The sequence below is a fragment of the Alosa sapidissima genome, chromosome 7 (assembly GCF_018492685.1).
Source record: "Alosa sapidissima isolate fAloSap1 chromosome 7, fAloSap1.pri, whole genome shotgun sequence".
Taxonomy (NCBI): domain Eukaryota; kingdom Metazoa; phylum Chordata; class Actinopteri; order Clupeiformes; family Clupeidae; genus Alosa; species Alosa sapidissima.
In genome coordinates this window covers 20,371,869-20,387,567 of record NC_055963.1, presented here as the reverse complement: position 1 = coordinate 20,387,567, position 15,699 = coordinate 20,371,869, and the positions used below count along the sequence as shown (strand labels likewise).

The window sequence follows — 15,699 nt, the reverse complement described above, 5'->3', positions numbered from 1 at the left end:
ATGGCTACTATCTTGCGAAAATAAAATAAGTGCAAACAAGTGTCTCCGACTGACTTACACTGATACTAGAAACTAAGGTTGCTAAACTGTTAACTTTTATTCACTTATCCTCATTGGAGCGTTGACTAGCGTGGACTCCTCCAGGTAGCCGCCATCTTCTCTCCCAACACCATCATCTCTCTCTCTTAATCTCCTCTCTCTCCGCACTCCCTATTGGACGGTGCACCACTCTCAAAGGGCACTGATTGGCTGGCCATAAGGCCCAGTCCTGCAATGTCTATTAGAGGTGATAGTAGAGAGGTTTCACACCAGTGTAAGCATAGTTCATTTAAAAATCTTAAGTTACACATTGTTAGGTGTACCGCTACATTCCCCACTTCCAAACCCTGCCACATCATAGACCTCTCCATGACCCTTTGTTACCTTGATAGTCCTTCAGTACATTGTACATTTTTTCAAAGAAACATCAGTAACATGGGGAAGCTACACATGTAACACCAAGCATATAACACAAATCAAACGTATTACACATAACCCGCATGAATACAAGTTTAACACTCTTATTTAGTTACAAAATCTTTAAACCTACACGGAAGCTGACCCCTGGTGCTCCGCTGAGGCCTATCAGGCCTTTGCACACCCTCACTATCTGTACCTGATACATCTGCGTCATCTGACAGTACTTCCCCATGTGATTCCCTTTCCCCAGCACTTGGACACTCAACTGGTTTGCTCCCAACTCCCTCCCCATCAGTATCAGAACTGCCATCTGGTGAGCTATGGTGGCTATAGGTGTGGGGGGCCTGAGGTGTGTGGGGATAGCTACGGGGAATACATATGATATCATAAGCGTCAGACTCAGACGAGTGGCAGGTGGACCTACACTCACGAGGGGGGTCATTTGGCATAAGGGTTTCAAATATACAAGGCTTCATTTGATCCCTATGTACCACCTTGGTAGGGCCACCAGCCTCGGGCTTAACCGTAAACACAGGCATATCAGGGTGGTTCTGGGCGATCACAAGGTACGGGTCTGGTTCCCACTTATCCTGGATCTTGTTTCTGCCACGTGGCTTATGGTTCCTCAACAGTATGCGATCTCCAGGTCGTATAAGAGCACCGCGGGCGCGCCTATCATAAAGTCTTTTGCGTTTCTTCGAGGCATCTTGCGTTGCCGTTCTGGCCGTTTCAGCTGCCACCCGCAGTCGCTCATGATGACTTAACACCCACTCATCCAGGTTCTCTGCGCCACTGCAATCAAAATCCATTCCCCCAAGGACATCTCTGGGCAATCGGGCATCTCTCCCAAAGAGCAAATAGAATGGGGAATAACCAGTAGTCGAATGAATATGGCTATTGTAGGCCATAACCAACTCCGGCAGGTACTCCTTCCAGTTCTTTTTCTTGCTGGCCGGGAGAGCACGCAGCATGTTGTGCATTGTACGATTAAATCGTTCACACTGGGAGTTACCTTGCGGGTGATAGGGTGTTGTTCGACTTTTGCCAATTACCCATAGTAAACATACCAGTGTTTCACAAGACATGCAGCTGTAGTACGGGCGGACTGGTCTTTTGTAGGTATGGCTATGGTAAATCTGGTAAACATGTCCGTGAGAACCAAAACATTCTCATATCCCCCCATAGACGGCTCTAATAGTGTGAAGTCCATAGCGAGGACCTCAAGTGGGGCAGTAATATTACTACAGACCATTGGGGCTTGCGTCTTCGGAAACATATCCTTTGCTAAGCTGCACCTTTTGCATTGCTGCACCCAGGTCTGTACATCTTTGGACATAGAAGGCCAGTAATAGCCCCTCCTCAACTTAGCCAATGTGCCTCTTACACTGAAGTGTCCTCCATGATCATGTTGAGTTTCATAGATAGGCCATTGCAGGGACTTAGGCACAACAAGCTGACACACATTCACCCCGTCACGCGGATCTTGCAAACAGCGGACTAGCACCCCGTTCTGGATCTTCAGCCGTTCCCATTGCCCACACACTTTCCGCTGGAGTGAATTCATGTCTCACCTGGAGTTCCTGGATCTCCTCCCAACGGTGTCCACATGTCCTGGTTTTCACAGTGGCTTGAGAGGCCCTAGACTTTCTTGGTTCCAGGGACTGATCTTCGCAGGCAGGCCACAAGCTAGCTCGCACTTCCTCTTCCTTGATCACCAAAAAGTCCTTCTCAGCATCCTCTGCCTCTGGTTCAGATGTTGCAGGGAGTCGGGATAAAACATCCGCATTCTGGTTAAGTTTTCCCGGCTTATAATGGACCTCAAAGTTAAATTCTGCTAACTGGGCCACCCACCTTTGTTCGACAGCCCCGAGGTTGGCTGTCTCCAGGTACCGGAGAGGATTATGGTCAGTGACAACAGTGAATTTCGAATACATCAGCAGGTCACGAAATTTCTCTGTGACCGCCCATTTCAGGGCGAGAAGCTCTAATTTAAACGCACTGTAATTTTTATCGTTTCTCTCTGACCCCTGGAGACCTCGACTTGCAAACACAGATCCGGTATAAACACTGACACCCCCCCCCCCCCCCAAAAAAAAACATCTCCCTTTTTTGGAAAGCTAAATGTTGACAGGTATGCCCTAGACTTTTCACCACGTCCTCTGCTGTGGTTATGTCCGTCTCTGTCAAGGTGCAGATGTCACTTTCCTTTCTGCACACGTCGGATGATAGCAGCGCTGCAGAGATGGCTAGTTGTTGTTCTAAGAACCGTTCCAGCATCTCTAGGGAGCTGTTCCATCGAGTAATGACATCCATCACAAGTGTATGTTGTGGCAACTGAAGAAGTTTTTGCTTCTGTTCTAGCACTTTGCTTGCTGTGGTGCTTCGGTGAAAAAATGAGACAATTTGCCTTACTCGCCCCAGTAAACGCGCGACAGCTGTAGTTTTTAGACCTGCTTGTGAAGCCAAGTTGATAAGGTGCGCAAAACACCCCATGTGGAAATGGCCCATCAGCTGTACAGCCCTGACAATGTTCGCGGCCTTATCTGTGACAATTGCAGGGTCTTTGTCAGATATTTCTCACTCTTGTATCGCTTCGGTTAGCAGATCAGCAAGATTGCTAGCGGTGTGGCTCATTTCAACAGCTCTGAAGCACGTTCGACACTAGCCTCCATTCATCGTCAATATAGTGAGACGTGATGGTGAGATATGACACAGTGTTTCTCGACGTCCAACAATCACACGTCAAAGCTCTTTCAGCAGACCTTAGGGAATTTGCGAGGTTGTCTTTTGCTTTAGTGTACATTTTTGAGAACAGTTTCGCTTAAGTGTTTGCGAGTAGGCAGAACATATCGTGGTTCCAGTCTCTTAACGAGAAGTCGGAAGCCACCGTTTTCCACAACGCTGTACGGGCGTATGTCTTTGCTAACAAAGATGCCAACTGCCTCAGTAAGGCTCAAGGCACGTTGAGAATGAGAAGGAAATTTAACCACAAATGCCTTTTCCAGAGCAGTCTGATTAGCCCCTGACGGTCTAGCTAAAACTCTGTGGTGCCTGGATAAGTGAATCGATATCGTATTTTTCTAACGAGAATCGATATTGAATCATGAATCGATATTTTTTAACCCAGCCCTAGTTGTTTGTATTCTTTCTGTAGTCTTATGCAGTCGCTGTATTGTAGGCTACGCTATCCAAATTATTGTTACGTCGCTAATGCTAAAATGCCTTGGAACTTGCACAATGTGAATGATAGCCTATGTGATTACGTTTTCATCATGAAAGTTCCACAGCCAAAAAAATAGTAAACGTACAAAATCATGTAGCCAAATTATTCATGTAGGCTAGGGTTAGTGTTAGGCTTATGATATGATCATGTTATGGTTATGGACATAACAAATAAGTTCATTTTCCACCTGTTACAAACATTATGTTACAAAATGTCAACCTTATCCCAAGTTCTTCCAACTCTGTCGCAGAGACACGGTGATCAGCTTTCTGCAGATCCTCAACAGGTATGCTCACATCCAAACCCAGAAATTCCAGCCACAACTCTAGCCTTTCTGGATCGTTGAAAGGAAGTCTGTGACAACTTTTTTTGCCACGAATTTTCCCACAATTCGGAACTGCACAAAATCGCCCCATTTTTAGCTGTCTGTTGCAAAATACTTCAAGACAGCAATCTTCTGCTTCTTCTGTGTATTCAATGAAATGCCAGTGGATTGCTTGTAATTGGCAAGTGTACAGTGTAAGGTGCATTATCGCCACCAACTGGGCTGGAGTGTCTATTATTCAAGCTCTCAACGGAAGAATGTACGGGTGTGAGGCGTTTGGAAAAATAGCTCCACAGTTTTACAACGAATGGTAAAACACCTGTTGGTAAGCATCTTTTGCAGCGATTTTTGTGTGAGCATATCAGTGAACACCCCTGACCACTCGGTGAGTTTCACGTCTTTGTAAACGAAAGTTTAATGCGTTTTAGGAAGGATTGTTCCAGTGCACCTATGCAGTGTTGTGGAGGTGGGGGGGTGCTACCTAACCTGACCCTAGCCAGATGAATGTCGTTCCGCTTAGCTCCGCCTAGCTTCACTCACATCCATCTGGGACCTCTTCCATTGAGAGTGATTTCTCCAACCAACTTTATGGTTTAGCCAATCAGGACGCAGGGCGGGAGTTTCATAGATGTGACATAGCGTAGAAGCGACTGTGAGTCTGTTATTAGCGTCATGGGTTGGCTTCGATGTGAGTGGTTGAAGTAGCACGTCAATAGATGATGGACAAGTGGCTTATTCAATCATATACAAGCATTTTTTGATTAGGCCCAGCCTTCTGAAGCAACACTTCAATGGATCGGTTCCAGATGGATGAGTGGAGCTAGGCGGAGCGAAATTCATCTGGCTATTGCCAGGTTAGGTGCTACCACAGAAACCGAAAATTCTCAGGACAGCAGCATGTGTCCAAATTTCAATCTTAAACGTTCTATTTAATCATAAACTATCTGAAAACAGGGCTTTAAGTGTAAAATACCGAACTTGTTCTTTAAGTGTTAGACATCTTTTACGATCCCCTCTAGACATGTCTGAAGTTGGAAAAAATGAAAAGTCAACTGAGGGAGCCAAAATGGTCAACATGGGTTGCAAACCCTTTTGTTTTGTTTGTGCCGCCAATTTTGTCACCCTGTAGACAACTTAAAAGCATTATATGTCTTTTCTTAGACACACACACACCTTAGAACATTGAATGTTGAAACAAATTAAAAAGTAACTAACTTCATGAGATTGAATTGTCAGGTGTGTCAAGTGCTACAAGACTAAAATTTGAAAACGATACAGATATACTGAAGGAGAACATTAGGATATGGACCCCCATATGATGACCTTTGACCCCATGACCTTGAGTACCTAATAGCTAATGTTTCTCACTACAGAACAGTATTAAAACCACTTAATGGATTTGACATGAGGATTTATGCAAGGGATAACATCCAGAGGCAGAAATAATGGAGGAGTCGGATGCAAAGACCTCCCCGATGCAAAAAGAGTTTTCCCCACCAAGTTAATTAATTCTGTATATCAGGACACCTTGCAGGATGTTATTCTGTTTGTCTCCCATGTTGCCAGTCATGTATATAGGCAATAGGCATGCATTAATAGCACAAAAAGAGAAATGCAGTTCAGTTTAAAAAGAGGCCGACCTGTTAAATTAGTTGTACTACATTCATTGGTTACGGAAATGATGGTGGGTAGTTTGCTATGTTACAGTTGATTCCACTGTTGCTAAGTCTGCTTCTTGTCAGTTACATTGTTTACATTGATATGGGACGCTGATTACATTTTTTTTTTTTTACCTGATCTACTTCATAGGAGCCCGAATGTACAGAATTAATAGCCCTCTGCCAGCCAATCAGAAAATAGTATTTCTTGTCTCTTGGGGATACATTTTCAATAATATGCCTTGCAGTTTCTTTTAAAAGTTGGTATACCATGATTATTGTGTGGGTATTTTTGTATTTTCAAATGACTAATTACTTGTATTTTAATTATATACATTTTTCACATCAGTATTTTGTATTTTATTTTGTTACATTTTATGAGCCAGTAGTTTGTAACAAAATAGTTATTGATGTATTTGTGCCCACCTCTGGCTACATCTATGCAGTATAGCTATGCTGAGTGAACGATTAGCCTACAAGTTTGTTTACCATCAAATTGGCTTTGTAAAGGTTATATTAAGGTGAAAATCTTGCATGGTGTACCTCTAAATAGAATAATTATGCAGCCAGTCGGGTGCATCATTGCCCATTTTTATCATGCTGTATCACAAAGGTGACGTGGAAATTATTTGACTGAAAGAAAATACATTCTACAGATTAAGACCAATTAATTTATACCTTAACTGACATCTCTATTAATGGACTTCTCAGGTCTACATTAAACTCAACCCATGCAAGCTTTTGGATACCCAGATTAAACTCAACCCAACGCCACCAACACAATCTCGACAATCCCTCAACACCTGCCTGGAAGACTCCCACTCCTGGATAGAACTTCCTCTAGCTCAACAGCAGCAAAACAATATTGGTGTAAAGCTTGACTCCACACTCTCATACCATCTGCAATATTTCATTTTTTCAACAACACCCAGCCTGAAGCCATCACTGTCCAAAATAGCCAAATCGATCATGGACATACTGTACACTCCTCTCCGATCAATCAAGAGAGCTGACTCAGCATTTGCAAACAGCAGATTATTTTATCATTGGTCCATTCTAAATGTAATACACAACCGAATTTCTTAGAACTGCATTCACTTGAAACTCCTATATACTGTATCCACAAACACACCTCAGCATTGTGCAGAATCACCACCCACACTAATGTTTACAATCTTGGTCATGTTATGAAATTAAGAAAACAATTTTACCAGGGCATTAAGTTACAACATTGGGCCATGTGCAGTGTTCTTAGCATATTGCTTAGCCGTGTTGCCCCGTATAGTAATGAAATTATGGCCTTTAGTTTAAGTCTCAGAATGAAGGAGTGGATAAGGAGGAACATAATCAGATCTGAACAAGGTACTTCTGTCAGGTCTTTTATTTGCCTGTAAGAGTCTGCAGATCCGGTTCCTCCGGTTATTTGGGATTTCTGCTGAACTGGTCTTACCAGGCCAAGCTGGAACTAATGTGCAATGGAGGGGGACTGCTCCAACCTGTTCTCCTATCAGAAAGGGTTGTGGCAGTGGAGTGTGTGCGTTCATGTGTGTCTATCTAAGTGTATATGTGAGTGTGTGTATGTGTGCATGATGGTGTGTTCGTGTAAGGCTTGCAAGGGCTTGTGAAAATCTCTTCCTTGTCTTTCCTTGACTGCATTTCTTGCGCTCACTCCCTCCATTTGCTTCTCCGTGTCTCCGTCTCACTGTTTGACATTTAAGGGTCAATCAGGGTTCTATATGACTAAGAACTTTGACAAGGAGAAGATTTCATATCCTGAGGCACACTGTCAGAGGTGAGTGGTTGAACAGAACACTTTGATTCCTGAGATCATTAATAATGAGGTGTTATGGGTGTCACAGGCATGGGATTTATTCAGGTATTATTATGTAGCATGCAACTTCTGTTTAAGTGTGAACGTGTAATGTACGTATGCTGTGACTGGGTTTTACTTTGCGATGTGATCACCCTGTGTGTTTCATTGTGAGTATTTAAGTTGTTGGAAGTGATTATTATTGTTATTGAGTGAGGTGAAAGGGATGGGAGCAGACTAGAAGTTTACAAGTGGACATGGTCTGTCTTGCTGTGTTGGTTCAACCACAAACACCCTTAGCCAGTCATATCAATTTCAAGGTCAAGCATGCAGATCTCCTTAATTACACTTGTGATTTCATGATCATTTTTGACTACATTTCGACATAATGCAACATGGTTGGTCTATTCAGACTGACTAGACAACCATAGTCCACCGAGCAACATTGAAATAATTTGTCTTTTGGATTGTAATTGGAGCTGGTGATCAGAAACATTAGTTCTGTTTGAGAGATCCATGTAAGAAGTGCCAGCACCTTCACCTTGTGCTCACTCACCCAAGTGGTTTCCGCCCAAGTTCCTGCTACAACCTTGGCCGAAATTTAGAGTGTCACTCACTTAGAATGCCACTGACTGTATGCACACACACACACACACACACACATGTGGATTGAATAACAAGGATGCTGATTATATTACACGGAGCCAAGCCAGGTCCAGGGACATGGAAAGTCAGGAAATTTTGACATTTTTGGGGAAAAGCCATGGAATATTGTTGTAGCAGTTAAGCATGTACTTGCCAAAATACATTCATACCCATTTAGGTGGGAACCCTGCAGTTCATTCACACAGATGATCAATCATTTTTCCTGGGCATCGAGATCAAACACCAAGGTGCACTAATCCTGCCAAGAATGCATAATTGAAAAAATTACATACAGCTCTGAAAACAATTAAGAGAATACTTGATGCATTAATGCACAATGCAGTGCATCTAACATTATTCCCTATATCACACAGTTGGTTTGATGTCATAAAGTAAACTGTCAGGGAGCATAATGGATTTATAGTTATAAAATGCTAAAGAATCCTAGCCTGACGAGCCAGACCCACATTAAAATGTAGGGTCTGGACACTCACCGTTCGCAGTGCTCAGTCCGAGGGGCGGGATAATCAGTTGTCTTTCAAATTCCCTCTGCACGCAATAGGACAGCGGCAGCGCTATGAGTCCCATGCGTTTCCCACCAGCGGAGCTAGTTGGCTAGTTCAAACGTTTGCCAACTTAATAAAAGCTTAACTTGTGTCACACTGTTCGCCAGCAGCAACATCCATCTTATTTGTTTTCAAGTAGCAGGGAATTCAAGCCAAACCGTTGCAACTCTGCCATCAATCATTATGTTAAGCCCACCTAACGACTCTATACACGATTTCATTGGCCTGATTAAGTTTCGATTTCTGGAGCTCACAAGCCAACGGAGAGTTGCTAGACTAGCCCTGGCAGCAAATGTAATTCGCTGCCGCTAGAGGCACGTCTAGATTTCTAGGCTAAAAGAATCCTACAAAAATTTAAAAATAAAGGCTTGTGGCATGTGAATGCCATAGCCTCAGATATACACAGGAGAGATGTTACATTTCTAATATTATAGGCCTACAACTCCTCAAGATTGCTCAACAGTGGTATCTGGCGTCCCACAACCCACTCCACACTCATGAGTTCTCTACCAACAAATGCTGAGAAATTCTTTGGTTATTGATCTGGTTATTCAACTGCTCAGGGAGCATAATGGATTTATAGTTTGAACCAAGTGCTAGAAAAACCATTTAAAAGCATATTTGAAAAACAAGCCATGTGGCATATTCTCTATGTTACATAGTTGATGTCTTGAGATAAATTGGTCAGAAAGCATAATGGATTTATAGTTTGTAAAAAAATTGCTATAAAATCATACAAAGCTATATTTGAGGGGACAAAAGCCATGAGGTATGTGTGGGACATGAGTTGATGTTGCACAGGATTTATATTTTGAAAGAAAATCCTAGAAAATCCTAAAATATTAAAATAATAAATATATCCGCAAGCGGAGATTGTCGGAGTCCAAGCAAAATGGCAAGAAGTGACCTTTAGCAGGATGAAGGTGGGGGCTGTAGTGCCCCCTATAGACCAAATTGTACAAAATTTGGTGTGCTTCCAGAGAATGTAGTATGGATTGTGTTGAACAAGTATGAATTGGATCGGACCTTTACAAGAAATTATATAGGCACTACAATAATTATAGGCCACGCCTCGACAGTGGATTGATGCGTAACTGTAAAACTGAGCAACGAATCAAAAATCGGAGCAAGCCAACTTGTTAGTCTTGGTCTGAAGATGATGTGTACTGAATTTTTTATGAATTGAACCAATTGTCACTGAGTTTTGTGAAAATGGTGGGAAAATGTGAATGATGGAAATGGGTGTGGCTGGATTCATTAGATGCCGGAACAAGTGGAAAGAATAATTTGTCAAAAATGTCATGCAGTTCTAGAGATATCAGCAAAAACGTAAATTTGTTTATTATAGTGCCCCCTACGGTCAGAAATTGGTATTTTTTGCTTTGTGAGATCATACATTGATTTGGGACCTATGGTGAAAATTTGGTGAAAAATGTGGTGTCTGTACCTATTACAGTTATGGCAGCAGACACTGTTTTAGTGTGGCGGCTGTAGCATCCCCCAATTAGATAAATCAGATCTCAGGAAAAGATGACCCATTTCCCGGGAATCTTGGGAAATAGCTGTTTTTTTATTTTGTTTTAAGCCCAATGTATCAATATCATTCAAATCCCAAACTGACATTTTTTATATTATTTGTATCATTATTAGGGCAAAAGAGCACAGTTTATGTCCATCATCAACACAGTTTGCAATGATCAATTCTGCTGTGTTATCAAGTGAGCGTGCGTGACATCTACTGCAGCGCTATGCCAGGTGGATTGTCTGTGACTTGTCTTCTGAAAATCTAGGCAACCCTTATAAAACCCATATTTGTACAGAACTCCATTGTTAAAACTAACGAAATCTGCTAAAGTAGGCCTAAACCATTGAAAGATTCCTAAACCATTTTGTTAAACGAAATCCATTCTGTGGCTGTTAAGATTGTCAAGCGGCTGCAAACGGAAATAATCACTCTAAGTTAACCAAATATTTCTAGGGCAGGGCAGGCACACTCTTAAAACGAATGTGTTGAAAACAACACAACTTGCGTTGTTTTTAACATATCTCTGTGTCCAGATAGGGACAACACAGTTTGTGTTGTTTCCTTTCTTATTTGTTACACAATATGTGTTGAAAATAACATAACTAGCGTTGAAAACAACACAACTTTGTTTTTTTAACACATCTCTGTGTCCAGATAGGGACAACACATTGGTTTTAAGAGTGCATATTTCTCTTTTAAACACATACAAGTTCAACTAAATTAAAGAAAACGACCCACAGAAATGTACAACTTCGCACTGCAAAAAGATAGGGCCATAGGCCTATTTAAAACTGAATTGAAAAAAATTGAACTCGTGACAACTTAAGGCCACATATTTCTTTTAGTTTACAATTCATTCTCACCCTGCCTTTCTTTCTTTTTTTATGGAAGTGCACTTTCAAGAAGCAGAGAGCGTCGATAGATCTCTGCGCTCAGGTGGTTTCGGATTTTCGTGATAAATTGGCCGCAGATACACTCTCAAAAATAGCGGTACGGTTGGGGTACATTTTTGTTCTTTTAGGTACAATTAGTGACTCTGTACCTTAAAGGGAACAAAATTGAGCCCCTAAAGTACTAATATGTACAGTTCCTGGATCATTAATGTACCTTTTCGCAAAGGGACCATATTTGTACATACCCGACAAACACGGGACGTCCCCCGGACCTCATGCCGACATTCACGACGTCCCCGATTGGTCCCGAACGTCATGTTCTCTAGCGGACGTTCCGGTGACCTTATTGACGTCCGGAGCAAGTTATCGTTTGGTTATTGCGTGACGTCCGGTGCAGGACTTTCTGGGGACCTCACCGTCAGGTCCCTTGGATGACATTTGCATTTGGTCATTTCAAATACCTCCTAAGGACCCGACAATAACGTTATAACGGGGACATAATTCTGCATGCAGACATGCTGAATTATGTAGCACATACATTTTGAGTTTAACGTTAATGTATAACGTTACAAACTAGGGAAGGGATTTTATCAAAATGTTAGCTGATGTTAGTGATGCTTGGTGTAACGTTAGCAAAGACGCTGTTCTTAGCTTCTAGCTTAGCCTACAATGCGCTTTTCTTCAGATAACTGTCATTACGTGATGCATGTAACATGCTCTAAATAGGCAGTGGTTTATTTAACGTAGTCACATACTTATTATCTGTTTTATTTTCAGAAACACACACACGGCCGAATTGGGACTGAACCGGCTTTTGGAGCTGAATACGATGCAATAAAACTAGAGAAGTGTTAAAAACAGACCACTTAGTATTTGTTTAGGGTTGTCTAGCAACATAAGTGACTACTTAATTTGTAAAGCAAAACGATCTAGCTCTACATTGCAGAAGAATTAAGGATACTGCTTCTTCATGACTTGTTTAAATGTCATTGTAATTTATTTGACGCATGCTCGCGTTTAAAACTGTCACGCATAGGCCAGCTGTCCCTGATGTTACAGCAGCTCCTTGTGGAAACAGCAAAGAGTGCACATATCCGATGAGATTTCTAACGAGGAGCAGAAGCTCTCTGCCTCACCAGAGCCTTATTCTATTTATTTCATCTTAAAGTTGGCTATAAAGAGCATTCATAGCCTAGAGAAAACGATACATTTTTCTTTATCCGCAATGTTCCAGGAAGAAAGGCTTACATTTATAGGCTGTCCCTGTTTGATCACAGCAGGTCCAAGAAAACGAGTGGATATAACGTCAATGCATTCTAGTTATGTTTCATGTAGCCTACTATTTCATGTTGAGTTTTGCTTCCCAGCATGCATTGCGATTCATTTAGTATTTTTGGCTATTATTAGTTTTTAATATTTTGAAACAATATGGTTTGAACAATTTATCTTGCCTACTCTGATGATGTTTTGAACAATATGCTACGGGATATGCCCATTAAACTATTAGTTTATTAAGAAAATGACACCGTAGATGTGAAAGCAGCACATCCTAGCCTGGTATAAATGTCCATGTCTACTCATCATTAGTGTAATGCATTCGGAGGACGTGATTTCATGCGTGAAAATATGAGGTGAGTGAAGTAGTTGTAGAACAAGTCATTAGTTCGTGTTCCGTCTACCTCTCTCCTAGCAACGCTGAGATTTACAGGATGCTAAATCGCGCTTCATGTTTTTTTTGTTTTTTTACCATCGCGGAAATATAAACGTCGCGCGCATAACTTTGCGGTGACCATGACCGGTCACCTCTCAAAGTCTCGTGGACGTCTTTTAGATCTCCCGAACAGAGGTCCGTGGGACGTAAAGGGAACCCGACACAATGTCGAGGTGACGTTTGCCAGGGGACCTTTATGCCTTTAGGGGACGTCGCCAGGACTTTATTTTGTTTACTGGGTAAGGGTACAAAAAGTACATGGCCTGTCACTCAAAAGTTGTTGGGGGAGGAGATTCGGGACGGGAGCAACCGTTATTTTTCCCCTTAAAGCCTGTGTTGCAGGTTAAACACCACTGTTGATTAATGGGTACATAAAGCACTCAATATATGTATATCATTTTAAAAATGTCTCCAAATGGTGTTAAATGCCAGTTTTTGTTGTTTTTAGCATTAGCGGGTTTTTTGTAAGCAATTCTGTGATGACGTCACTTTGGGGACTACTTGATCTGCGCTTCATTCATTTCAATGCATTTCAATGGACATCGCGGTTACACTTTCAACATAATGTTTGTATATTTACACTTCGAATTTCGTACAGCATTTATATCACAGCTACCCTATGATCTACCAATGGTAATAACGGTGCCTTATATCAATTTAGTATTTTTTCTGAATTTCGGGAGGTCTCGTTTTGGAGGGTATATGTTTTACATTCATTCCTATGGGAAACGGTCGCGGTTACACTTTCAACATAAAGTTTGTATATTTACACTTCGAATTTCGTTACAGCATTTATATGACAACGACCCTATGGTCTAACAAAGATAACAATGTCTTCCGATTTTAGTTTAATGCAATTTTCTGAATTTGAGAGGCCTCGTTATGAGGCTATAATGCACCTATTCAGTTCAATGTATTATGCTTATAACATTACGACACTTTTTTTGTTACTGTCAGTGAACAGCACCGAATGAAAGTCAACATGTTCTTTATATCTAGTGATAGTGATCATGTCGTTAGTTCAGATAAGTAGGCTACCGGGCAAGCTTAGTCAGAAGATCAGAATATGAAGCATCATGATAGCTAGGTGTGCTAACTTTTTAGTCCCACCTGTGAGCCACCCCAGTTACTTAGCTTCTAGCCGCCGCCGATTAGGCTGGTCGTGTCTTCAGCATGAATCTTTTCGATAACTACAGCTCGTGATTGATTGCCATTGACATCGTCAGGGTACGGCTTACCAAAGAGGGAGATAATATGGGCAAGTCGCAGTTTTGCAGGTGCTTGTGTGGGCTGTGCCGTCCCGATGGAAACTGTGGTGGAGAGCTGCAGTAACTAGGGAAGCGAGTGCATTTTGGCCGCTGGTCGAGGAGCTCCCCCGTGATCTGCATATGACATGATCTATCTAGCTATCTATCTACCTGTCTATATACATATCTAGGCTATCTATAGCCTATCTATTTATCTATAATCTGCGCTATCTACTGCTCAACAATCCCTTACTCGTCTCTCTTTACTCCTCTCTCGTTACTCTCAAGGGTCTCAAGGTGGGCTTTGGTCTGTAGTCTCCCCAAGGTGACGTAATGCAATGCATTGTGGGGGAAAGGAGAATCACTTCAAATGCTGTGAAATATTACCTGCTTTTTCGTATTATATTCCGTTTTGTGATACCCAACAACATCAAATACAATGGATAACAGTTTAAATGTTTATTATCAACAAGCAAATTGTGCAAATTCGTTGGAAAATGAACCCTGCAACACGGCCTTTAACTTTGTTCATCTCACTCACCAAGGAATGGAGCAACTTTCAGTGAGGAGCAAAGATTGGTCAAAGATTGCAATCTTTGGCTTGGTGTGAGAAAACACATGTGCAGGATGGAATAATCTTTGTGGAAGAGGAGGCAAAGCTATTCAGAGGTAAGGTGTAGTTGCAATTTATCGAAATTCGGTTTGTAAATTGTAAATAGCCTACTGTTACAGTAATGGAGTCAGATTGTTGGCTTAAAGGCTAACATTAGCATTCGCTAGCAACTTAGCCTAGGTTAGCTATGAATTCAGATATTTTAAATGGAGTTCAAACTCCGTCAATAATGCATGACTATCGTGATAAATGGTAAAGAAATGATTTGTGTGTGTGTTTTATCTACTTTCCCATGTCATTTCCCATGTCAATGTTAAGTTTTTGTGGAAGCCAACTTTCACTAGCAATCATTATTCTAACTAGCTTAGCCCATAGATATATGAGCATATCCTAGCACTGTTAGCCATACATACTTGCTAACTTCCCTGAAAGGCTGGTTTAATATCAACGGTAGTGCAGGTGAAAGAAGCCTGGTATGTACATACATGCAGTAAGCATTATCACTCTCAACACTGTCATTTTGTTTAGGTGAAAATTAATTAGTTGAGTTGCCTATGTTCACCAGAACATCCTGTTTGTCATTGCTTATCTAGTTAGAAGCTGGAGGGAGCAACTCAGAACCATTCTATAATGTTATAAAGTTACTCAGAGCTTGATAATGGTCTAACGTAAATCTAACATTAAATCCTTCTCACAGATACCCACCAAGGCAGAATATGCCACTTGGAAGTAAGCTTACCTTTCCTAAAGGATCTAATGGCTACGTAAGTTAGCCAACTTTGTTTTTTTTTGTAATGGTATTTTTCTTATTGATGTTAAATACATATAGAAAAGTATTGCATAATAAATTATGCAAATTATAATAATACAGACAACTTTTAGATTTTTTTTTTGTCCAATAGCAATGTATATATTGGTTAAGATCAGTGTTGGGCAAGTTACTTCAAAATCGTAATGTATTACTTATAACTGACATTTCAAAGTAATTCATTACATTATAATATTACTGTCTCTGAATTGTAAG

General features: G+C 41.3%; 1 protein-coding gene across 4 annotated transcripts in view; it reads left to right on the top strand.

Annotated features, from left to right (window-relative positions):
- The first annotated feature begins 7,179 nt into the window (after positions 1 to 7,179).
- Positions 7,180 to 15,699, top strand: part of rbbp8l (retinoblastoma binding protein 8-like) — a 29,235-nt gene continuing 20,715 nt past the window's right edge. For 2 of the 4 annotated variants that reach the window (XM_042098687.1, XM_042098686.1), the window contains exon 1: positions 7,180 to 7,457. In XM_042098687.1, coding sequence (XP_041954621.1) covers positions 7,402 to 7,457 — 56 coding nt within the window. In that variant the 5' untranslated portion in view covers positions 7,180 to 7,401. Of the gene's footprint in view, positions 7,458 to 14,596; positions 14,732 to 15,372; positions 15,440 to 15,699 lie in introns of those variants that run through there. The other 2 variants (XM_042098688.1, XM_042098689.1) reach the window with 2 other exon arrangements.